Source organism: Pyrus communis, chromosome 15 (genome assembly GCF_041283825.1).
Source record: "Pyrus communis isolate YQ-2024b chromosome 15, ASM4128382v1, whole genome shotgun sequence".
Taxonomy (NCBI): Eukaryota; Viridiplantae; Streptophyta; class Magnoliopsida; order Rosales; family Rosaceae; genus Pyrus; species Pyrus communis.
In genome coordinates this window covers 36784421-36809141 of record NC_142579.1, presented here as the reverse complement: position 1 = coordinate 36809141, position 24721 = coordinate 36784421, and the positions used below count along the sequence as shown (strand labels likewise).

General features: G+C 36.0%; 4 protein-coding genes, 1 non-coding gene and 1 pseudogene across 6 annotated transcripts; 3 read left to right on the top strand and 3 right to left on the bottom strand.

Annotated features, from left to right (window-relative positions):
• The first annotated feature begins 4504 nt into the window (after positions 1-4504).
• LOC137732036 (protein SMALL AUXIN UP-REGULATED RNA 51 pseudogene) lies at positions 4505-6893 on the top strand (annotated as a pseudogene). The gene has a single exon (XR_015957209.1). The product of XR_015957209.1 is annotated as a protein SMALL AUXIN UP-REGULATED RNA 51 pseudogene (transcript).
• Positions 6894-7230: 337 nt separating this feature from the next.
• Positions 7231-8137, bottom strand: LOC148690947 (uncharacterized). The gene is made up of 3 exons (XM_088685053.1): positions 8117-8137; positions 7608-7844; positions 7231-7317 (listed from the first exon to the last, which is right to left on the bottom strand). The coding sequence occupies exons 1-3, from the start codon at positions 8135-8137 to the stop codon at positions 7231-7233; spliced, it is 345 nt and encodes a 114-aa protein (XP_088541179.1).
• Positions 8138-8183: 46 nt separating this feature from the next.
• Positions 8184-10336, top strand: LOC137716987 (uncharacterized). Its single transcript, XM_068456316.2, has 3 exons — positions 8184-8431; positions 8721-8964; positions 9724-10336. Exons 1-3 carry the CDS (start codon positions 8363-8365, stop codon positions 10065-10067), a joined length of 657 nt encoding a protein of 218 aa, XP_068312417.2. The 5' UTR covers positions 8184-8362; the 3' UTR covers positions 10068-10336.
• Positions 10337-10493: 157 nt separating this feature from the next.
• Positions 10494-10619, bottom strand: LOC137720439 (small nucleolar RNA snoR77). Its single transcript, XR_011066516.1, has one exon. It is a non-coding gene; the product is annotated as a small nucleolar RNA snoR77 (small nucleolar RNA).
• Positions 10620-11730: 1111 nt separating this feature from the next.
• LOC137734482 (L-arabinokinase) lies at positions 11731-19629 on the top strand. Its single transcript, XM_068473743.2, has 29 exons — positions 11731-12272; positions 12366-12473; positions 12810-12878; positions 13027-13110; positions 13258-13334; positions 13493-13559; positions 13765-13822; positions 13939-14006; positions 14091-14153; positions 14249-14302; positions 14394-14496; positions 14579-14688; positions 15075-15194; positions 15281-15337; positions 15610-15776; positions 15862-16024; positions 16218-16301; positions 16526-16651; positions 16913-17043; positions 17117-17198; positions 17336-17423; positions 17593-17636; positions 17733-17828; positions 17925-18001; positions 18133-18330; positions 18483-18648; positions 18747-18818; positions 19097-19300; positions 19374-19629. Exons 1-29 carry the CDS (start codon positions 12165-12167, stop codon positions 19497-19499), a joined length of 2970 nt encoding a protein of 989 aa, XP_068329844.2. The 5' UTR covers positions 11731-12164; the 3' UTR covers positions 19500-19629.
• On the bottom strand, positions 19563-21072 carry LOC137734499 (AIG2-like protein D). The gene is made up of 5 exons (XM_068473753.2): positions 20860-21072; positions 20689-20761; positions 20501-20599; positions 20138-20221; positions 19563-19891 (listed from the first exon to the last, which is right to left on the bottom strand). The coding sequence occupies exons 1-5, from the start codon at positions 21015-21017 to the stop codon at positions 19778-19780; spliced, it is 528 nt and encodes a 175-aa protein (XP_068329854.2). The 5' UTR covers positions 21018-21072; the 3' UTR covers positions 19563-19777.
• Between the last annotated feature and the right edge of the window lie 3649 nt (positions 21073-24721).

The window sequence follows — 24721 nt, the reverse complement described above, 5'->3', positions numbered from 1 at the left end:
TATTCTTATTCACGAGTGGAATTTAAATTTCGAGAAGTTGAGTTTCTGTGGGTTATATTCCAAAAGGGTTGTACTTGTGAAACAAGCTGTGCCAGAATAGAATCCTGTATCTGAATTTTGAACTAATCCATGTATTCCTATCTTAGTTCTTGTTAGTATAACATATATGTAAAGAAGTTAATAAGATATGTCTGCCTTGTGATGCAGTTTCTCTGATACCAAATGTTCTTAGGCATCATTTAAAAAGAATAAGCTACCCAATATCCATACCAAATGTTCTTAGGCATCATTCATGACTATGACATTAGCTTTTTGCCGGTGATTCAGTTCTGATACCTTTAATTAACTTTTATATTGGTTATATATGCACGAGAGAGATAATCCAACTTTCTTGTCTTATAATTGTCAATTGTGAGATTTAAATTTAGAATCTCTTCCAAAAAAACAGAATATTACAAAACCAAATGGTTACTACTTGCTGGGCCAATGATCATTTTCCACTGAAGATTCAAGTATGCATGTCGATATGATTTGATTAGACAAGTGACGCCACTGAGATTATATATTGATTGCAAGTGAGAATTTCTCATACGTAAGATGCCCTATTAGAACTTAAAATGTGTACATTGTACGACTTGTTTTATATGTAAGTCTTCATCGTACTACCGATCATTCTAATTTAATTACAAAATCACGCTACTACATATACTCGCCGTCTTCAACCAACAATGTGGCGAACTAAATATGTAACCTAATTGCTATGTTACATGCGTTTTATATAGTTTCCAGACCAAACTGTATTTTGGGCCGTACAAAGCTTTATCTGAGTTTTCAGCCCAAACTTCATGTTTTTTATTAGGGTTTTATCTGTATAATTAAACTGAGATAGGGACGTGATTTGCTACCCATCTGTTAGGGTTTTATCTAAATCATCCCGGAGAGGGCTTCCCGCACTTTTTTTCTTGGTTTGTTTGTTATATAATTGATCGAATACTTAAGCTATCATACTTTCAACTAACTTCCAACCCTCTTTCACACTGGACATATTTATAGAGAACTGAATATAGGACTTTGGACCTCAAAGTGTAGAGGGCTAGCTTATTCTTAACGCTTAAACTACAAATCTTTTGTCCTTCATCGGACATTTTTTTGCAAAATCCACGTCGATTGCCAAAGTGTCGTTGGAGAACCAAGTTCCCAGAAGGCAGAACAAGCGAAAGTACGGAGGGATGACCACGAGCAGAGCAGCATGAGCTCTCCAAGATTGGTTTTTTTTGTACAGTGGCACTAGCTGAACCAGCCAATATATAAATAAGACAATTAGATTGGTGAAACGTATAAAAATAAAATAATTTGATTGGATTACTTAATGAGAAGCATGAAGCACGGCCCAGATGAGTGGGAGCAAAAAGATGAGCCACATGTGCCTGTAAATTGGATGCATTTGATTGAAACAGACTTCTGAATTAGAAATCGAAGCTACAATTAATGATTGCTAAACCCCCAAGTTAATTATCTGATTAAATCGCTTATCCATATTCCTAATAATTATGATCGATAATAACAATAATAATTAAAAGTCTAAACGCAAAAATCTGAAAGTTAATGGGGAGAGGGATCTGATATTATTTCAAAAGAGCTTACATTCTTGGTGCAGTATGAAAATAAATTATATATAAAAATAAAAGTCTATATTATGCTATGTAGCAGAAAGTTAAAAAAAAAAAAGATTATATAATTATGCTAATTTGCAGATGCAGGTACATTCTAGGGTTCTAGAATATAGAAGCCAGCTAATTAGTAATTAACTATGGTTCAAGCCAGCTAATTAATTGGGTAGCTAGCTGGGTTAAATGGAATATAATGCACAGCTCTCTGAGAAAGGTCAAGAAGTTTTATAAAATTAATTAAATTGTGGATGTGGTAATTCAAGAAAGACCCATGAAGACTTTGAAAAAGAATATGAAAAAAGATATGGAATACTTGAAACTAACAGAAGAATTGGCACGAAACTGAGCGCAGTGACGTTTTATGATTCATACAACTAACTTCACTTATTAGGATAAACTTGATTGTTGTTGTGTGCGTGACAGGAAAATTATCAGATGTCGGTTTTAATCATTGGATGCTATTATTCCTGGACTGATATGATTTAAGGAGGCCTTTATACTATGCATTCTGTTTAAAGTTGAATAACATAAAAGAAAAGAGACAACAGACGAATCTTTATAGAATTAAATTGTGAGAAACTGGTGAGTTGTTAATTTTTTTTGAATTCATCATAATGTTTTGAGTACTAACCCTGAGCTGGCTTTTTGAACCATCAGAAAGAATACGTGAGAGGAAATAAGTAGGTCTGCCAAACTTGGAGGGCACAAGGTTGACCATGGCAAATCAACTTCGTCATGCACTGAAAATCTAAGAGTGGTACCATGTTGAGAAGATCATTTTGATTCTGATTTGCAAGATTTTAGTTTTTTGTTTTCATTTTTTTAAACTAACAAAATTTTAGTTTTTATGTTTTGAAAGGTGAAATAAAAATTGAAAATGAAATGATTATCTAATGGACTTTTAGTTCGTATAAGAAGCCAAAGCAACTGCATGTCTGTTTGTTACTCTTGTTGGATCCAATTTTTTGTTTAAGAAAATTATGAATATAGAGTTAAATTCCTTAATACTCATTAATTGTAAAAACTGAAAAGTGGATCAAAGAAGGTTTATCAAATAATCCCTAGTATATATAGGGTTAGGATATGTGAACACACGTTTTTGACACACAAATTGGCATCCATGTTGCAAGACTCAATTCATAATATATTTCAATGATCCAAACTATCTATATTTTAATACATCATTCAAAGACTATCCTTGCAAAAAATTAGACAAAACCAAAACCATTTAAACATTCATTTATAATGAAAAAAATGGACGACTACTATTTTACAAAGAAACACTAAACTTAATTGAACGATCATATGGTTTCGAATTTGGGTGATTCTTGGTACAAATGATATTTCAGGGAAGATTTAAATGATAAACGGCTCAGATTGTTAAAATACATTACAGAGTTAGCCCCACAAAAATGTGCGTCAAAAGCGTGTGTCCCTAAATCTTAACCCATGTACAGAGATATACATGTTGATGCTATACCTTCTTCGTATAAATGGTTTCAAAAAGGGTACCCTTCATTTTGTTTGTTTAGTTTCCTTACCTAAATAAAAAATGAGAAATTTGGAAAAGTGCTCTGTTTAGACGCTAAAAGTACTTTTGCTCCACTTTTGTAAATTTATTAGAATTTTTATTTTTTACGTGTGAAAAGACTTACCTAGGCCTAATTGTATTCAAATCTGTTGCCTAGTTCCGATTATATACTCGAGACCCTCTCGAGAACGACTAGTGCCAATCTCAACACATCTAGAGTAATACGACGTTAAACAAATATAACACTCGAAGTAAGAGAGATGGCTCAACAAGCATTTGAGATGGAAGCAAGTTGTTCTCGAATTTAGCATTGTGTTTGAATATATAGGGTAACTTTCTTGAAATTTTTAAAAAGTTGGGGAAATTAAAGTCTTGACAAATTACAATTATTGCAGATTATTAGTGTGGATCACGTTATACTTGCAATAATATTTTCCAATCATGATATGTACATATGCTTAATCCTACTACTATATGTATTTGTCCCACTGTATTTGTACGTTTCAATGATCACGCACCTTTCCTCCAACATGTGAATTACGCAATGTAATTAAGCTCATGTACACTACGTAAGAAGAAAGTAGTTAAGAATCAAATACAAACTAGCCGTTTGTCTGGTGTTATGTTTCTCTTTTCGACACTAAAAAAGATCATAAGCTCGTATTGAATTCTTCCTTTTTTATTGTCAACAAATAACGCTTATTTTAAATACGATTATTTCTCTAATGTTAAAAAAAGGTCACAAGATGGTCTAAGGCTAGTTGCAGTTCTTTTTTTCATAATCCAAAAAGGTCTCGAGTGCTTCAAGTCGAATTCTCCTTCCTTATTAGTACGGAGAAAAATAAATTAAAAAAAAGGAAGCAGGGACAATAGCTGAACATCTTGTGAAATATTCTTCATCATTCATTTGAAAAGTGGAGCACTTAACTTAATCACGGTAATTACCTTCACTTCACATCACAGATAATGGCATTTTGCCTCTCACTTTCCTGGAACACAAGAAAATTATTAATAAAAATAATAATGTGATCTCGTCTTCAAGTCTTGATGTCTGAAATATAACTTAATTTGAGACCACCGCAACTGTAAAATCATAAGAAATAAAGAAGTAAAAATATCTTAGCCAAAAAAGTAATTTTAACGTTCCGAGTTCCCGTGAGTGTTGGTATTAGTCATTCTCATTCCTCACACTTTGATAAATTTCTATTTTTTACTCCTCATAATCAGTTACATTATATATCTAATTTTAAAACTCAAACATGTATTGGTGCGGAACTCTAAACCCTAAAAGCTGCAATGGGAGACAAAGACAGAGATCAATCTTCACGTATTTAACGGGTGCATATAATATAGGACCTCTTCAAAAAGCAAAGTTATTAAGTGGTATTCAAATGATGTTACGTGTATAATAAGTTTGTATGTTATAATACGAGTGTATGAAGTTGTATTTTAGAATATAGTATTAATAAGAATCCATACGTATTGTTAGGACAAACAAGCTGATTATATGTTGCGGTAGTGTTTAAATTAGTAACAAACTTGTGGATTTAGTATTAAAAATATGAACTAATTATTAGTTTGTTTGAAAATGTTTTAAAAATAGTTGAAATCGTTTTTGATGAATATATAATTGCATGAAACCATAATAGCCCATCTCAATCAGTCCGATACTTGAGCTTCTGTGTATATATATACGAATCTGTCAACCTTCTGATAGGTTTGTTACATAACTATATAATATGTACACATATAAAAAGATAAGAATATCGAATTAGTTTATATAGAAAAATGTACATTAAATATTCATAATCTTAAAGTTCCTCAACCGCTATAAATTGAAAGCTTCTCAAATGAACAAAAAGGAAGCAATTTCACAAAAAGCTAGCTATCTACATTGACAGTTTGGTTCAAGAGTAACAATGAACAACACCATGGATTCAAAGAAATCAAACAAGATCAGAGACATTGTCAGGCTCCAACAGATTCTCAAAAAGTGGAGAAAGATTGCTAACTCATCAAAAGCAATATCCGCCGCCACCACTACCACCTCCACCAGCAAGAGCATAAAGCTTCTGAAGAGGACACTTTCTCTGTCTGAAAAAACAACCACTTCATGTGAAGCCTCAAACAATGCTGCTGTCCCAAAAGGGTACCTTGCTGTCTGTGTTGGGGAAGAGCTCAAGAGGTTTGTCATCCCAACTGACTACTTGGGTCGGCCAGCTTTCCACATTCTGTTGAGAGAGGCGGAGGAGGAGTTTGGGTTTCAGCAGACCGGCGTTTTGAGGATTCCATGTGAGGTTTCTGTGTTTGAAGGTATTCTGAAGATGGTGGAGGAACACAAGGACTTGTTCTTCAATAATATGGTGGGAGGTTGCTCAACAGCATCAGATGGCCAGCTCAACGTTTCTCACCACCCAGAAAACCCAATGTGCATATAGGGTTTTGATTTTCTTCTTTTTTTTCCCCTTTTCCTTACTCCTCAAGATCTTATCTTTCAGATGAGAAGGAGGTGAAAGAAATCTGAAGTTGAGTTACGTAAATTATCTTCTGACGCATTTTGTCAGGCATCCAATCCCAATTCAACATCTGATTTTCTGAGGCATCTAATCTACCATTTTGGTAGCAGAACTGCTACCATATAGTACTATACATATTAATAATACATAATAGACTAGCACTAAGCATTAATCAATTAGTAAGATAATACTATACTAATCACTCATACGGACATCCAATCGAAGCAGTCATGGTCAATAATCTAAGATCATCCGTTAGATTTAGAAATCAAAAGGTATCCAATAAAAAAAAATGAAATGTTGGGAAAAGAGATTGGTTCAATCAAAAGAAAAAAGACGCTTGGTCAATATTTCTCCCTGTTGACAGCAATAAAATTATAAAACATTACAAATAAATAACGTGTCACCAATAAGAATAAACACGTTCATCAATGCTTAAATAATAATTCTATTAATTTTCATATAGTTTAATTTACAAAATTTTATTTACAAATTTAATTTCCTTATCATTACTTCTTTGAAAAATACCCATAGTACTAGCAAGTACTATTAACACCGAAAGTGTTGTCAGATAATAAGAGCCTCCAGATTTTCAATACTTACATTCTACGTAACCACTCGTCTGAGTTTGCCACCTATATACTAAATTATAAGAAAATATTAACTTAAGTCATGTGTACATATGTGTAGATTAATTCAGATCGTTCATACTTGTGGAACTCATAAACCAATAACGGTCATAACTAGATGTACAGAGATCGTAGCATGGTTTAATTATTATTGTATATATACTCTACAGTTGGTATCCTATGTCTGCGATGCAGAAGGTTGGAAACAAAATGCTTAGTTTAAAGACTTTTGGATGCGTAAAACAATACTATATTGCAGACATTTTGCACTTCAATCAAGTAATAAACACCGAAAATCTAACATTGGCAGATTTTAGTTTCACAATTTGCTCGTTCATGTGCATTCTTCTGTTTCAAACTTGAGGAAGCAAAGCCATGTGTCAATGGTGACAATCAAGCCAAGGAAAATGTAAAATATGATGCAGTTTGGAGTTGAAAACATCCACAGTAAGGTCCTGTAAAACGGGCTGAATTTTCATGAAAACCTGGGGTTAGAGTTGTAACTCCCAATCAATCTCTTGCAAAATTTTTGAAAAAAAAAAAAAAAAAAAAATTCTCTTACAAAACCATTAATCTGAACAACGAAGAAAGAATTTTATGTCAAGTCTATATTGATAATGTCGTTTTACATCAATGATATAAAATATGTCTAAATTTACATGGACAACAAAAACCAGAGAAAATGGTTTTCTCATTTTTCACTTGTAAATTGCTTCCTCTCAAACAAAACTACGCAAACATAAAACATGAGAACCTGAAAAATGAACATAAGCTGTAGAAAAATTGGAGGAATTCGACAATCATATCACATTCATGTATTGGCGGAGGAAATAATCAAATTCGAAACTTCTAGTGCAGCGTCTTTGATAAAAGAAATTGGAGGCTTAAATAGACACCTCCTCACCATCATTGTAATTTGGGAATGTGACACATTTGAATGCCTTGCACTTTGAACACAACACCTGACCAATCTGCATCCACATAAAATACAGTTTATTAGAATAAAAAAACACCCCGACAACTCCAAGTTTTACACATAAACACTTCAAGAAATGAGTTGAGAAAAACAGGTCGTGTATTCATGTATCATTCTCTAATTGATTATTAGTTGTTGAAACCTTTATCCCTTATCAAGTTAGTCGGATTTTTTTCTTAAACTATTACGTTTGAAGTGTTTTTCTAAATTATAATTTTTTTAAGCCGTACATGTAAAACAAAATACCTAAAAATCAAGCACCAAAAATCAAATATTTCTCTTCATTTTCTGCCCTTTGCAAAAATCGCAAAGCAGCCACCCTATCCCGTTGCAATCCTCGCAGAGAATAGCCACCTCAGCCTTGCAAAAAACTGGAACCAAATCAGTCGGACTGTGAATAAGTATACACTTCTGCTGTTCTGCAGTAGCAGGAAAACGACTTGGCAGTTTCAGTTTGCTTGCCTCTTGTTGTTGTTGGACGATAGGGCGAGCAATGCGGGGGGTCGAAGAAACGACTTGTCGCTGGCAGCGAGGAGGAAGAAGTACAACGACGAGTGAGGTTCCGGGCGGCGACGAAGGACGTCGTCGTCGCCGCCATTGGGATTGGCTTGCTGTGAGATTTTATAAAGACAGGGGAGACTGAAAGTGGCGCGCAGCTAATCTTCTCGTTATCCGAATAGCAGAGGTGTAGTCTGACGTGGCTACTAAATTACAAGATTGCCACTCCACCAATGTAAATTTGAAGTGGTAATTCAAATTGTTTTGACGATATCAATTTGGGCCTTTTCCGATACATGGGCTTTCACTGGGGCCATCGACTTGGGCCTTCTCCGTATATTATGGGCGGGAAGTGTTCTTGTTAGTGAAAGAAAAGATATTGGAAGAAGGTTGGAGAAACCCCCAGAAGAAACCACCCACCATAACCAAAACCAAATAAATAAAAATAAAAATAAAATCCTAAAACCGAAAATCCAGACGGTGCGAAGCACGGGAAGCTGACGGAGAGAGAGAGATTGAATTAGGGTTTTTGAATTGCAGAGATGAAGCGCAAAGACTATGAAGAATTAGACGACGACTTATTCTCTCCTTCCTCAAAATCCAGGAGACTGGTACGCACTCTGCGCTTCCAATTTTCCCTTTTTTTTTTTTTTTTTTTTTTTTTTTTTGGGGGTTTCAATTCCCAATTTCCCAGCAATTTAGGGTTTTTTTTCCCGCGCTTTTTCTTCACTTTTATTCAATTCTCAACAATTCGTTACCAAAATTTTATGTTATGGTTATGGACTATTAATTCGTTACCAAAATTTTATGATATGGTAATGGACTACTACCCACTTTCTGTCTCTCAAAATTGTTGCAGTTTTTGATGTAATTATTGTTTTTTGTTGTGGAATTTTGAAGGATAATGGGTTATTTGCAACTTTGAATGAAGACCAAAGTAGTGCAGCTCAGGTGTTTGATGAAAAGCCAGCACCAGAAACCAGTGTTGTGATGCAAACAGATGATTTGCCAACGGACCCTTTGCCTTCAGGGGATGAGAAGGCTCTTGTGCTCTATAACCCCACGAATACGCGGATTTTTAAAGCACCCGATTCGCAGGATTTCTCTGTCATTGTGAATTCGGACTTGATTCCGGGTTTAAGGGGTAAGCCTCTGGATATCTGTATTGATGTTACATCATGGATGAAGAAATTTAAGTTTACTAAGGAATGTTAAAATGACGGGATTTTATTTTCTAGAATTTGTGAATTTTCTTGTTTGGTTAACCAAAAAAACAATGGAATTGAATACGGAATTTGTTATTTTTAAACTCTTAATCATAGAAATTGGAAAACGACATTTATTTACGTAGAATTTAAACTTTGAAATTTAAACTTGGGAATTGGAGATCCCAAATTCCAAGTTTTTTTTTACGCGGAAATTCTAAATTTCTATATTTATGAATCCAAACAAGAGAATTAGTGCATGTTACTCTTTAAGAAGCTTGTTTTAGATATGGGGCAAATCATTGTGACTACATAATCTAATCTCAAGTTACTAGTATGTCAACTGTGAATGCTTTTTGAGCTGCCTAGGTGCATTCGTTGTGGGACGAGTGAATTGACTTGGTGAATGAATCTGTTTGTGATCTTTTTGCAATGTGTTGATATTATCAGTAACCTTTTGATGGAGATGACTAGGTGGGTGCTATGTTTTGTTTAAATCTGTTTTGTGTACCGTTGTAAGCTTATTCTTCGATGTAATCATATGTCAAAGTTCTCATGTTTACAATTCAGGAAAACATGAAGAACGGCGATTTGTTTTCGTTTCTTAGAATGAACAGATATTTGTGGTATCCATCTGAGCTTTACTTGAAATTGATCTGTAAATCATGCCCTTTTACTAACCGAATTGTTTCTGGCAGATCATATTTATTCATGGGGATATTCAAAATTGCTAAAACCGGTAGAGGATCCTGGATCCGATGAGGAAAACAGAGAAGTTTCAAATGGGTGTATGGCTGTTGTTCCCTGGGTGGCACCTATCTTCCCACCAGCTTCAAGAGATGAGACACAGGCTGCAAGCCAGTCGGAACCCATGGAAGTTGAAATGATGGACACCGATGATAATGGTTACAATGGGGCGGAAGCATTGGGGTTTGGTGGAACGATGATGGAAGGACCCGGTGGGATACAACACTGGCAGGAACAGCAGTTACATTGGATGGAGCCACAGCTCATCCAGAACAATTATACTCCGGTCACTTAATATAACTCGCAACATACAACACTGTGCATTCTTTAGTTCTTCGAAGACGCCTAGTACCAGTCTAGTATTTTGTTCAAACTGCGAAGGTTATGCTGCTGATGAATTCTGCCACTTCTGGGGAAATGTTGTAAATTTGATCCGTGGAAAGTTCGAGTTGCTTTCGGTTTCATCCCCAGTTTAGTTTTCGGGGATCCCCAGTTTTGAGATAAATCGTGTATTGTAGGTCAATTGCGGAATAAATCTCAATGTTAAAGTTAATTTCTGGCCCAGATCCTAATTCATTCGCCTTTGATTTATTCAATAAAAAATATTAAAAGAGGTATAGGTGCTGTAAATGCATGCTGAACGCTGAAAAAAAAAAAAAAAAAAAATGCGAAAATCACTGATTATCGTAGAAATTTTGGAAAATTTTGAAAATAATTATGAAATGTACTGATGCCTACTAGACAAGCTTCAAAGATGGAAATCTCAGCTAATCTGAAGAGCAAAAGCAAATCGATATACGAGCAGTTAAACGCCTCCCAAGCTATCGTCATCGCAAGGGGGCTGCCTGAATTACCACTCGATTCCAATACCAAAATCCATAGATTTGAATTTAATTAAATAAAAATGGGGAAAGAAATACCAAAATCCATAAATTTGAATTTAAATAAATACGGAAAAATGTATCAACCTCAACAGAAAAAATCGCCAGAGTAAATAAAAATATCGTAGCGAAATTGGGTGGAAAGGTTGAGAGGTTGATGTAGGGAAGCTGCATTCATCTCTATGGCACCGTTGTAAATAAGCCAAAGAGCCAAACTCCAGCCCCATAAAAATCATAATTCAATTCGCCTACATTTAAATTTCACAAAATCCAAGATGCAAAACATAAACCCAGAAACCCTAAAACAGAGAAACACGAGAAGCAATTAGGGATTCGGCTGAAAGGGAATTGTAAGGATATACTGGCGACCGGTATATAAAGGGAGGAGAAACCCTCACGGGGATACGAAATTACAGATATGTACATTGGAATATTGATTCTTCCAAGGCCCAAACCAATTTCTTCCTTGAAAGTAATGCTCCAATGTTGTACTTGTTTTTCATTTTTTCCTGGGCCGGATTTGAATTTTGACAAGGACAAATGGACTTGACCCACGACAAAGGGCAAGAGTGGATTGGTGCAATGCATGCGAAAGAGAACATTGCATGTTAGGAGAAAAAAAAAATTCTTGTACTTCAAGTAACGTGTTTTGCTACTTAGTATTACGATCTAATAATATTTTTCTTCATTTGTAAGTGAGAGGTTTTAGGTTCGATTCTCGCCAAAGAGAATTTGAACCGCATTTTTACTAGCTAATTATGAGGCTTCGTCCACTCCATCACCCTCTTAATGTAAATAATATCGTTTAGTAAAAAAAAAAGTAGCGTGTTTTAAATAATTGGATGTTGATATGAGATTATTTATCTGTTAATTTACTGGATTAATACAATGCAATTTGTCAAAACAACAAGTCAACATGAACATAATAAATGTATTGCATTACTTTCATTAATACAATTGATAGTGTATTCGTGTCATATAATGTTTTCGTACAGTTAACTACGAATATACGATTCCAGTCATGGATGGTTGCTTGAGATTCCTCCCAACAAATTGGGCCTCAATTCGGGAAACATTATTGTAAAGAAGTTATTCGAACAAACCACCAACCAATTATCCCCCTTATCATCCTCTCTTCTCCGAAAGCCCAAATCATTGTCGCCCGGATTCTTCGGAAAACGTAGCTGTTTCGGATTATACGACATCGGAAAGCGCGAAGATCGCCCATGCTAAACTGACGTGGCATTGACGTGTATTATTACCTAACTCTAGCCGCGGAGCTGAAGAAAGAAAGAAGAAGAGGATAAACATCAAATCAAAACCGGCAAAAACCCGCTCCTCAATCCCTTCGTAATTATTCCAAAAACGACACCCATCTCTATTTTCTTATCCTTAATTACGTAATTACCCAAACGCTTCTTCTTCTTCCTCTATAACTGACATTCTCTTCTCCTCCTCCGCCGCAGCCACCAACTGCTATTTTCTAGAGAGAGAAAGAGGGGAGAGAGAGAATGAGGATTGACGAAGAGAGCGAAGGAGTGTCGGCGTCGAGGAAACACCTGGTCTTCGCTTACTACGTCACCGGCCACGGCTTCGGCCACGCCACTCGCGTCGTCGAGGTCAATTTCTCACTCCAATCAGTCAAACTTTTCAAAAAATTTTGTGTTGAGTTTCCATTGGCTGCTGATCAGCGCCGCATTCTGTGAGTGTAGGTTGCGCGGCATCTGATTCTCGCCGGCCACGATGTCCACGTCGTCACCGGAGCTCCAGACTTCGTCTTCACTTCCGAGATTCAATCGCCTCGCCTCTTCATTCGAAAGGTAACGCTTTTACATGTTCAGGCTCGCAATTTGCATGTTTGTTCATCAAAATTACAATTTTGTAGAATCATTTTGTGATTTTTGATAATTTTAGATTGAAATTAGTAATGTAGCAGTGGAAATTCACTAATTTATGTAATGGTAAACAAAATTATGATAATTTATATGATTTTTGATATTTTAGCTTGAAATTAGTAGTTTTGCAGTGGAAATTTTAGTAATGTAATGTAATGGTAAACAAAATTGTGATAATTTATATGATCTTTGAAGATTTAGCCTGAAATTAATGATGTAAAGTTGAAATTTTGGCAATATATGGAATGGTGTGGATTTTAGGTTCTTCTGGACTGTGGAGCTGTTCAGGCAGATGCTTTAACAGTTGATCGTCTTGCTTCCTTGGCGAAGGTAGCGACTAATTTCTATCTGCTGTTTTTTTTATTGTATTTTTTATACCGGCAATGAAGTAATGTTGCTTTTCGATTTTGTTTTTCAAATATTCCTAAATTTTGGCTATTTTTGTTGTGTTTGCTTTTCTTTTGCTTGGCTGTGTTAGTATTCGGAGACAGCTGTGGCACCTCGGGCTTCAATCTTGAAAACGGAAGTGGAGTGGCTGACCTCCATCAAAGCTGATTTAGTGGTACTTAAAATGCGCTTCTTCTGTGGTTTTGTTATTCATTGCTTTTTAGTCGGTTAAGCATGAATTGAAGGGAACTTGGATTTGTGTTTATATTTCCCTGATGATCTTGACTCTGATTGATATCTTGTTCTACTTGTACAAGAACAGGTCTCTGATGTTGTTCCAGTTGCGTGCCATGCAGCGGCTGATGCAGGAATTCGATCTGTTTGTGTCACCAACTTCAGGTATCTTGCTATTACTAGCATTCGATTTTGCTCCAACTCTCATAATTTTTAAATGTAAAAGCATATCTTGAAGTGATAGTTCCAGTTATGACTTATGATGATCTTGAGTTGTCCAACCATTTTTTGAAACTCTCTCTGCTCGTTCTTGCTCTATACAGTTGGGACTTTATCTATGCAGAGTATGTTATGGCTGCTGGAGATAATCATCGTTCAATCGTTTGGCAGGTGACCTTCCTGTGCTTTAGACTGAATTATTTACTTTAAGATTTTAGTCATTTGCTCATTGCATCTCGCCCACTCTCTCCATTTGATATGATCCAGTCTGTGTCTCTATATATCAATGTAGGATGTGAAACATATTAAAAAGTGATAATAAGTTCACATATGGGTTCTTGATGTTCCTGTGTAAATTTCCTCTGTGTCAATATAGATAGCAGAAGATTATTCCCACTGTGAGTTCCTCATCCGCCTCCCAGGATACTGCCCAAGTATGTTGCTTTCTACCCCAAGACAGTGGCTTCCTTGTCTTTATTTATCATTGTTCTCTTTTTGGTTCAGGGAATTGTTGATTAGTTTACCTCCTATTGTTGTTATGACTTTGCAGTGCCTGCTTTCCGTGATGTAGTTGATGTACCTCTAGTTGTGAGGAGGTTTCGCAGATCCCGCAAAGAGGTTTTCATCTATAGATCTTTAACAAATCACTTTCATTGTTGATTAAATTGATCGCATCGATTTTTCATTCTTTTCCTGGTATAGGTGAGGGAGGAACTTGGAATTGGAGATGATGTAACTCTAGTCATCCTCAATTTCGGTGGACAGGTGAAATTGCTGTTTTAGTCGTGTATTTGGTTTCACAAAGAAACCACTTTGTGAGTATGTATATTCTTATTGTACTTGTATTTCTCTATCTGCAGCCAGCAGGCTGGAATTTGAAGGAAGAGTTTTTACCCCCTGGATGGCTGTGCCTGGTATTTTCATAGCATATGTCCTACGTTTTCGTTCTGTCTAATGGTGCTCAGATATTTTATAACAAAAAAAGGTTTTTGTTTTTCGATTCAGGTTTGTGGTGGTTCTGACACCCAGGAGCTTCCGTCAAATTTCATAAAGCTTGCAAAAGATGCTTATACACCTGATTTTATGGCAGCGTCTGACTGTATGCTTGGTAGAGTATGAAACTATTTTGGCGGGAAGCTTATGTTGAATGGATAGAGATTGAAATTTTTTTTTGGTTCATTTTATTTCAGGAAAAATTGGATATGGCACTGTGAGTGAAGCTCTTGCATACAAGTTACCTTTTGTCTTTGTACGCAGAGATTATTTCAATGAAGAACCTTTCTTGAGAAATATGCTTGAGGTATGAATATGATCCCCTATCTTACAAAAGAATAATAGAACACGTCATGTTGAACAATGACGTATACACAACACATGTCGTGTGCACAACGCATTTATGTTCAACAATGATACAAGTAATTTTGGGCTCATTTAGTATCCTTCTTGGATTCAATTTTTTTGTTTTTAAATAATTGATGAATGCAGTTAAATTACTTAAGACCCATTAGTTTCAAAAACAAAAAATTTGTATCCAAGAAGGATACCAAACAACCCCTTATATTTTGTTGAAGTCTGTGACCCATTGATTTCCGATAGTAAGCATGATTAAGAATCTCTTTCTTTCCTCTCTTATATTCTTGTCAAGAATCTGATACTAGTTGGGTTTAAAATAATCTCTTGTAACAGTATTATCAAGGTGGCGTTGAGATGATTAGAAGGGACTTGCTCACTGGTCACTGGAAACCTTACCTTGAGCGTGCAATCAGTTTGAAGCCATGCTATGAAGGAGGTATCAATGGTGGTGAGGTACCATTGTTGTTTCTGGAATCCTATGATTAGTTATACACTTGTATTTTGCATCTGTGTGGTAATGTACAATTTGGAAATTATAGGTGGCAGCTCACATCCTGCAGGAGACTGCTATTGGGAAAAACTATGCATCAGATAAGGTAATTGAACTTTCAGAATTGGTAATTTTAAGAAAAAGAAGTATAAAATCAACTCGTAGATTTCAGAACTCAATACCAAATAGTTTTATTACCACTATCAGTCTGACACAAATTTCGTGTGGAAATTAATTAGCCAAACTGTGCAAAGCCAACAATAAAAGGTCTAAGGTTGGTTGGCAGAAGACTCATTTGAACAATTTGTCAAAAAAACTACTATGTTTCAATGAAATAAACTCACATTTTGATTCCCCTTTTCTCATACTAAAATGTAGCTAAGTGGGGCAAGAAGATTGCGTGATGCCATAATTCTAGGGTATCAACTACAAAGGGTACCTGGACGTGATATGGCAATTCCTGAATGGTATGCAAATGCGGAAAGTGAACTTGGAATTGGATCACCTACTTGCAAAGTGAGCGAGAAGAGCTCCCTAATGAACTCGTGAGTTGCATCTTCTATCACTCTTGTTTTTATGCAAGAATTAATTGGATACTTCATATTAACATCAATGCAACTCTATTTTTAGATGCACTGAAGACTTCGAGATTCTTCATGGAGATCTTCATGGTATTTCAGATACAATGACTTTTTTGAAGAGCTTGGCAGAACTAGATTCTGTTTATTACTCTGAAAAAACTACTGAGAAGCGCCGGGAGCGCAAGGCTGCAGCTGGACTCTTCAACTGGGAGGTCTCACTTGGTTCAACTAAAATCTCATAGGCTTTGTCTTAAGTTTTAAATTTTTTATAACCATATCAGCAATGCCAGTATTGTTTAGAAGTTTGGCTGAGGAAAATTGTAGATGTTTTTCATATTTTTTCAGAATCTGAATTGTTTTTACAATGATTTTTCTGAGTAATTGTAATTGATTTTTGGGACACAGGAAGAAATTTTTGTGGCAAGAGCACCTGGACGGTTGGACGTAATGGGAGGGATTGCTGACTATTCAGGAAGCCTGGTCTTGCAGGTTTGTCTCTGTACTATTTGATGGATATTTGTTGTTCTGTCTGCTAAGCCTACTCTTGCCACTTGGTGCAGTGTACACATGTGTGCGCACTCTCACTGGCACGCAGACACACACATCTGTGTACACATATTGTTGAAAACAGAAACCTAGCATTCAAACTAGACTCATGGGACAAAAACCTTGTCTTTCCTCCTGACAGTTTCTTCTGATGTTTTCTCTCACAGATGCCGATAAAGGAAGCCTGCCATGTTGCTATACAACGAAATCATCCAAGTAAACATAGGCTCTGGAAACATGTCCTGGCCCGGCAGCAGGCAGAAGGACGAAAACCAACACCTGTCCTGCAAATTGTAAGTTTAAGCATTAAGAGTCAATATGTCTCTTAAGTATAGGAAGTGGGGTTGTCTTTATCTTTGGGAAGTGAGAAAGGTTTAGACTGTCGATATAGTTTCTCCTATTGACACAATAACATCTGGTTGTTAATTTTCAAAGTTATCCCAACAGCTTATGGAATGATGCCTGTGTGTAGGAAATACCTGCTTTTGAAAATAGAAATAAATATAATTGTCATTGCCATTACCATTACCATTTTCATATATTGGTTGTATCAGGTCTCATATGGTTCAGAGTTAAGCAACCGTAGCCCAACATTTGACATGGATCTATCTGATTTTATGGACGGAGATAAACCAATGTCATATGAGAAGGCAAAGAAATACTTTTCACAAGATCCATCCCAAAAGTGGGTCAATCATCCTTCTTCAATTTGTCTGTATCTGTAACTTTGTAAACTACTTACATGGTTTCAATTTCAGGTGGGCGGCATATGTTGCAGGTGTCATTCTGGTTTTGATGATAGAACGAGGTGTACGTTTTGAGGACAGCATCAGTTTGCTGGTATGTGTAGGCATTTTTGTTTAGAATACGTTGATTTGTTCAGTTGATATATAGCGTACTCTAAGGTTGCTTACAAATAGCTTACTGTCATATATTATGACCATAATGTTGACATCTCCACTTGCAATAACATACAGGTTTCCTCCTCAGTCCCGGAAGGCAAAGGTGTCTCTTCTTCTGCTTCTGTGGAAGTCGCTACCATGTCTGCCATAGCTGCTGCCCATGGTATTTTCATTATTCAAATTAGCTTTTTTTAGCTATTCTAATTGTATATTTAAGAACAACAGAAGCAGTCCTTTTTAGGTGCTTACATAATACTCATTATGTTTTAAAATTTATTATCATATAAAGCAATGGAAAACAAAATGACTGAAACCGACCCTGTGCTTTGTAGGATTAAGCATCAGTCCCAGAGATCTTGCTTTACTTTGCCAAAAGGTTGAACCTTCAGCACAGTATATAATTAACGTAGACTGCTTTTCTTTTGATATTTTCATTGTGTTCATAATTTTGATTATTCTAGTTGTATATTAGGTGGAGAATCATATTGTTGGAGCACCATGCGGTGTGATGGACCAGATGACATCTGCATGTGGTGAAGCAAACAAGCTTCTTGCGATGGTGTGCCAGGTATCCGCTATTGATGTTGCAGAGAACAACCATCTTGCTGCATTTCTCATATAGAGATATTATGTCATTTATTTTTTTGTTTGATTCTCCCTACAGCCTGCTGAGGTTCTTGGACTTGTAGAAATTCCTGGCCATGTTCGCTTTTGGGGAATTGATTCAGGAATAAGACACAGGTTATCAATGACACATCGTCTTATATATATCAACTAAACTATCTTTAACCTCATTACCAAAATCATATTTTTTGTCCCTAAAATCAAATAAGGAATTGTACTTGAGTCTTGCCGTTTTTCTTCTTGTATAGTGTTGGAGGTGCGGATTATGGATCTGTTAGAATAGGTGCCTTTATGGGTCGGAAGATGATAAAGTGCGCAGCATCTATGATTTTGTCTCGATCATCATCAACTGCATATGGGACAATCGATGAGTTGGAGGATGATGGTTATGAACTACTTGAAGCTGAAGCTTCATTAAATTACTTGTGCAACCTGCCACCTCATAGGTAATATTCTCCACCAGGACTTTTTAAGAAACTTATTAAATATTAAGGTTCAATTACTGGCCAAAAAACAAAGGCGAAGTTTTTAGCTAAATACCTTACATCTGTATTAATCGTGTAGAAGTTTATTTATATTTTCATAACTTGAATTTCAGATATGAGGCTCTTTATGTTAAGGTGCTTCCTGAAACTATACTTGGTGAAACTTTTCATGAGAAGTATGATGATCACAACGATCCAGTTACAGTAATTGATCCAAATCGCAGCTACGTAGTGAGATCACCTGCTAGACATCCTATATATGAAAATTTCCGGGTTAAGGTTAGTACCGGAATATTATATGACGATACTTTTGTTTCTTGTTTTATGGACTACTATTCAATCATCTAAGTTATTTTTGGTATTTACTTGACGTGTAGACCTTCAAAGCACTGCTAACATCTGCAAATTCAGATGATCAGCTTACAGCTCTTGGAGAATTACTGTATCAGGTATGTACAAGTTTCTGATTTTGCAAGATAGATGAAGAAAACTTGAAAATTAATGCGCTAAAACAAGTTCTAGTTTGGGCAAGTTGAAAGATCATTTCTATATGCCAGTTACCTGCTCGTGAAATAAAGAAGGAACGAGATGCGCACCCATAAAATTTGAATCATGATATGTTACTTGAATATAGGTTCAGAACATATTATGTATTGGTTCCATGTCACCTACAAATCTCGGTCTACTAGTTAGCTAGCCAGTACCTGAACATAATCTTCTTTTGCAGTGTCACTACAGCTATAGTGCTTGCGGACTTGGCTCCGATGGAACAAATCGGCTTGTACGGTTGGTACAAGAGATGCAATATGCTAAATCATCTAAATCCGATGATGGGACGTTGTATGGAGCCAAGATTACAGGTGGAGGTTCCGGTGGAACGGTTTGTGTTGTCGGAAGGAATTGTCTGCAGAGCAGCCAACAAATTTTGGAGGTAATTCTATCAGGAAGAGATTTTTTTTATTAAGATCGTCACTGCAGTAGCTAATAGATTTTGATCTATGCAGATTCAGCAGAGGTACAAAGATGCAACAGGGTATCTGCCATTTATTTTCGAGGGCTCGTCGCCTGGTGCCGGCAAGTTCGGGTATCTAAGAATACGCCGCCGTGTCTCCGTCGATCCGAATGAGTAATGTATTGGAGTATAAATTGTCTTGTAATTTGCCTTAATTTAAGCCTTTGATTCAAGGATCACATTTGGTACAAGTCTCTTGCGGACGTATAAGATTATTCCAAGTCCAAATAATAGTTGTTCTTGATCAATGACTCAAACAAGTACAGAAAACTTCAATTATTACGAAATACACTGAATACGGATCATAGAACGACATACGCTGTTTATACGGATCAGAATCTACAACTGAATCTAGGATTATGACGCAGGTGGATTCTCGCGATCCTGCTGAAAGAACTACTCGTCTGTTGCAACCGTTGGCTTTGCTTCGGGCAGCTCCAGCTTTTCCATAAAACCCGAAGTCATCTTGATCATCTTGACGAAATCTTTCATGTGTAGTTGTTTCCATTCCTTCTCATTTTAAAGGGATCAAACCAACCAAGAAAGTCAGACAGAAGTAAGGAGAGCGCTAATGCTAACCAAAATCGATAACATTACAACGTTCTATATTAGGTTTCTTAAGGATCATTTGATAACCATTTTGTTTTCAGTTTTCAATATCTACACACGAACTCGAACAGAAAAGTAACTTTGTTCCATTTCGTTTACTTATTTTGTTTCGATCCTCCTAAGAAGTAAGAAGAAAGAAGAGTTTACCTCGAAATCCCAGTCTCCGTACAAGTTTGGATCATTTTTGTTGCTCCAAACGTATGCTTGAACAAGCAAGCTCTCAGAAGTATCCTGCAGAAAAAAATTGCCGCCCTCCATCAAATCCACAAAATTTGTTTGGATCATTTTAGTGAAAACATTTTTGTGATCAATTCTTAATAAAAATGCAAGCGAAATAGTTTTTGAAATCCAAAAATGTTTTCAATCAATTTAAAAGCGTTTCCAAATGCCCTAAACCTTTCCCAAGCAGTGTCTTCAATCTGATATTCTCATAGCATTGTATTGTAGGCAAGTAAATATTTACCATCAAGTGAGTAAAAAGTAAAAAGCAAAAAGTGAAAAAGTGAATACCATCAAAGAGACCTCAACAGTGCTTCTTTCATACTCAGGCACAGCACCCTCATATTCATCTAAAATATGTAATTCAGGATCTGTGATGCCCAACAGCACCTGCAGAAAACACACACACACAAAAAAAAAATTACTTTGATTATGTGATTAATTATGTAATCTAAACTTGATTAACAACGATAACTTGCCTTGCCGGCAACTGTTTTATTCGCGACGGGTAGAATCGCCGGATAAACTCTTTCTTTGATGCTGTACCTATGACTGCACGTTCATTTCCCACATCAGCATCATATCATCTCATCGAATTATATTTATCTGAGAAGAGAGAGAGAGAGAGAGAGAGAGAGAGAGAGACTGACTGGCCATTGAGGAGGGCAGGGGAGGATTGAGGGTCGCGATTTAAGAGGACACGGCAGACATCCTCCGCCATGAGGCTGCCGTACACGAACACCTTGTGGGGGCTCTGCGACTGACCACCTACGTTCGCCACCACTGAACTCGTCGCACCACCAGTCATCTCTCTCTCTCTCCCCCTCGAATACCGGAAGTGTGAAATTCAGGTGGTCAACTTTTCAGCTCGTCATAATTATTCACCATAGCATATTATAACCACTACACGACAATGATACCATTATTTTTTTATTTAAAATTTTTAGATGCCTTATGAGAATAAATACGATTGGTTGTTATTTATATAATGATAATTACGTTTTCTACTTAATGCATACGAGCCTTCATGCAAGCGCGTAACCGCTACACGATAATAATATTATTAATTTTTTTATTTAAATTTTTTAGATGCCTTTTGAGAATAAATACGATTGGTCGTCATTTATATGATGATAATGATGTTTTCTACTTAACGCATACGAGCCTTCATGCAATCGCGTAACCGCTATACGACAATAATATCATTAATTTTTTTATTTAAAATTTTTAGAGGCCTTTTGACGACCATTTATATGATGATAATGATGTTTTCTACTTAACGTATACGAGCCTTCAAGCAAGCGCGTAACCGCTACACGAGACGACAATAATATCATTAATTTTTTTATTTAAAATTTTAGATGCCTTTTGAGAATAAATACGATTGGTCGTCATTTATATGATGATAATGATGTTTTCTACTTAACGCATACGAGCCTTCATGCAAGCGCATAACCGCTATACGACAATAATATCATTAATTTTTTTATTTAAATTTTTTAGATGCCTTTTGACGACCATTTATATGATGATAATGATGTTTTCTACTTAACGCATACGAGCCTTCATTCAAGCGCATAACCGCTACACAACAATAATATCATTAATTTTTTTATTAAAATTTTTTAGATGCCTTTTGAGAATAAATACGATTGGTCGTCATTTATACGATGATAATGATGTTTTCTACTTAACGCATACTAGCCTTCATGCATGCGCATGAGCGCATGCAGAAGATTATTTTTTAATACACTCTTTAAATGTATTTATATACGTAAATTGACAAAAGGAAAATCAAATATTTGAAGTAAACAAATAATTTTAGATCATGCTTGAAGAAACTCATCATAAACCAATTAAAGCAATTGAATCCACATAATAAAATAGGTCTCTATAGAATTTACATTAAGAATAGAGAAAATAATATTTAATAAACAATCGATTGAAACATATTATTGTTAGACTATTATAAGGCTAAGCTCACCCCCTCCCCCTTAATGTAGATAATATCGTTTATTTAAAAAAAAAAATCATTTCACAATTAATTTAATCACATTATTATCCATGTGTGAAAGACCTTTTTTATAACCGGCATTACACGCCTCTTAAGATGTTTTGAACATGTTTAAAAATAAAGAAATTGAATCACATTATTGCTAGCCTACATAAGGTACTAATTAAAAAAAAAAGCACCAAAAAGTAAATTATTAAAAAAAAATATTGTTAAAATGACGAAAATGCCCCCGCCTTATTTAATGCATTATTTTGGGAAGCATTTGAACCTTTTTGTTTTGGGGGCATTTTTGTCCAAAGCTTTCGTTCAAGCATGGTGACACCAAATCATTATTCACCTTTTCCATTCTCTTTATATATAACTAGCCTTCAGGCATGGGCTTACGTGCGTACAGAAGACATTTTTTGAATCACAGCATGCCATATGCGACTTACACGTTTTAAATGTATTTATATATGTAAATTGACAAAAGGGAAACTAAATATTTGAAGTAAATGAATAATTTTCGATCATGCTAGAACAAACCCCTCGTAAACCAATTAAAGTCGCTGAATTAACATAATAAAATCGGTTTGTATAAAATTTACATTAGGAATGGAGAAAATGATATTTAATAAACAATTGATTGAATTACATTATTGTTAGCCCATTGTGAGGCTAAGGGCACTTCATCCCCCTCAGTATAGATAATATTATTTGTTAAAGAAAAAATCATTTGACAATGAATTTAATCACATTATTATCAGCGTGCGAAAGGCTTTTTATAACCGGCATTATGAATAAAAAAAATGATCATTTGACAACTAATTGAATTACATTATTATACGCGTGCGAAAAACTTTTTTATAACCGACACTATGCACCTCTTAATTAAAAATTGAGAAATAATATTTAATAAACAATCGCGTGCAAAATGAATTTTTTGAATCACAGTGCGCTACCCATGATTTATACATTTTAAATGTTTTTGTCATTTGTTTATTCTTTTATTTCTTCTCTTTCATTTTTTTATTATTTTCTCTCTTCCCACTTATATTTATATTATATTTTATGATAGCCAAATTACCAAATTACCCTTACTGCATTCAATTTGTTGTTGTATTTTTTGTGGTTGAGGGGCATTTTGGTCCAAGCATGTGTGACCCCAAAATTTTGGCTGCATGTTCACTGTTCATCCCAGGTATGACAAAATTATTTAGAAGTAAATTTACCAAATTACCCTTGGATTATTTTATGCATTCATATTTCATGCTTTGAAATTTTTTTGGCCAAGGGGTATTTTCATCCAATTATTTTTGTCGAAGCCGGTGTGACACACCCCGACCGAGATCAGAGCGTGCTGACCGTCACACGAAGGTGACGTAGCCATGTGCGCGTGCGGAAGCTAATGAGATAGTAAGGTAAAAGTACGAATAATTAAAAACACTAGCATACAAAGTACTAAAACAAGTGCTAGCGTATGTGAGACACAATTTCAGAGCAAGTCTACAGCAGTCAAAAAGGAAGGATGCGACATATATACACCCGAATGTGACCCTACAATGGTGAGTGTCTGTCAGAAATGCCGGGACGCCCTCTGGGAAAAAACCACCAAACTTGCTAGACCACTAGAACCTGGAGGGGCGCAAAAACAAAAGCGTGAGTGGGCAAAAACAAAGTTCTTTGAAAACTCTTTAGCAAAATACATTCTAACCCCTCGCCGTAAAACCTGTATACTTCCCAGAAAATGAACATATATACGTATGTATAGATATGCCAATCATGCTCCAAAATATGCCATTCATGCTCGAGAATATGCCACAACAGAATCTCATAATCAAATGTAAATGCTCTAGCGTAAATCACATCAATAACATATAATCTGGCAGCCGGGAGTCACCTAACGTGACCTGTACGGCTGCATATAGAGCTCCAATCTCAAACTCAATAACTGAATCTGCACACGAGTCGGAACCACCTAACGTGGTCTGTACGACAAGACTGGGTGTATCATATATACGCTCTAGTGCTACGATCACGTGAAGACTATGCGAATAATCGCGGGTCACCTACGAGTCGGAACCACATAATGTGGTCTGTACGACAAGCCTATGCACCTAACTTGGATCCAAGATGAGCGTGTGGTGCGGGTGAACATCACGTGAAGGACTATGCCCTGGCCCCGGGCGGGAGCACTAACACCGGGGTGCAGATTATGAGCTCTCTAAGCATCTCAAGCTATTATTGAATACAAACATGAATACCACTTACCTGGCACTTACCTGTGCGTCCACAGCACCAAATACACATATATAGACATATGCATATTTGAATATATAAATAACGTATATACAACTAATCATGCATAACCACCAATTATATAAAAGGAGTGACATATAACAAATAAGCATTTATACTAAATTTCTGGGAATTAATATGTATATAGGTATATACGGAAAACCAAAAGCCCACTCACTGATAAGTGGAAGGGTCGTAGCCCCCCTGCCTCGAGTGTGTAC

What these genes read in the sequence shown, in the direction of transcription:
- LOC148690947 (XM_088685053.1), bottom strand. Translation starts at nt 8,137, where the DNA reads ATGGCCCCAGTGAAAGCCCAT. An exon ending in TGGCCCCAGTGAAAGCCCAT is followed by an intron (nt 7,845 to 8,116) that starts GTATCGGAAAAG and finishes CCTCGCTGCCAG; the next exon opens with CGACAAGTCGTTTCTTCGAC. An exon ending in ATTTTTGCAAAGGGCAGAAA is followed by an intron (nt 7,318 to 7,607) that starts ATGAAGAGAAAT and finishes ATGTGGATGCAG; the next exon opens with ATTGGTCAGGTGTTGTGTTC.
- LOC137716987 (XM_068456316.2), top strand. Translation starts at nt 8,363, where the DNA reads ATGAAGCGCAAAGACTATGAAGAATTAGACGACGACTTATTCTCTCCT. An exon ending in CCTCAAAATCCAGGAGACTG is followed by an intron (nt 8,432 to 8,720) that starts GTACGCACTCTG and finishes GGAATTTTGAAG; the next exon opens with GATAATGGGTTATTTGCAAC. An exon ending in CTTGATTCCGGGTTTAAGGG is followed by an intron (nt 8,965 to 9,723) that starts GTAAGCCTCTGG and finishes TGTTTCTGGCAG; the next exon opens with ATCATATTTATTCATGGGGA.
- LOC137734482 (XM_068473743.2), top strand. Translation starts at nt 12,165, where the DNA reads ATGAGGATTGACGAAGAGAGCGAAGGAGTGTCGGCGTCGAGGAAACAC. An exon ending in CCATCAAAGCTGATTTAGTG is followed by an intron (nt 13,111 to 13,257) that starts GTACTTAAAATG and finishes GTACAAGAACAG; the next exon opens with GTCTCTGATGTTGTTCCAGT. An exon ending in ATGAAAATTTCCGGGTTAAG is followed by an intron (nt 18,649 to 18,746) that starts GTTAGTACCGGA and finishes CTTGACGTGTAG; the next exon opens with ACCTTCAAAGCACTGCTAAC.
- LOC137734499 (XM_068473753.2), bottom strand. Translation starts at nt 21,017, where the DNA reads ATGACTGGTGGTGCGACGAGTTCAGTGGTGGCGAACGTAGGTGGTCAG. An exon ending in CCTGCCCTCCTCAATGGCCA is followed by an intron (nt 20,762 to 20,859) that starts GTCAGTCTCTCT and finishes ATGAACGTGCAG; the next exon opens with TCATAGGTACAGCATCAAAG. An exon ending in CTGTTGAGGTCTCTTTGATG is followed by an intron (nt 20,222 to 20,500) that starts GTATTCACTTTT and finishes TTTTTTCTGCAG; the next exon opens with GATACTTCTGAGAGCTTGCT.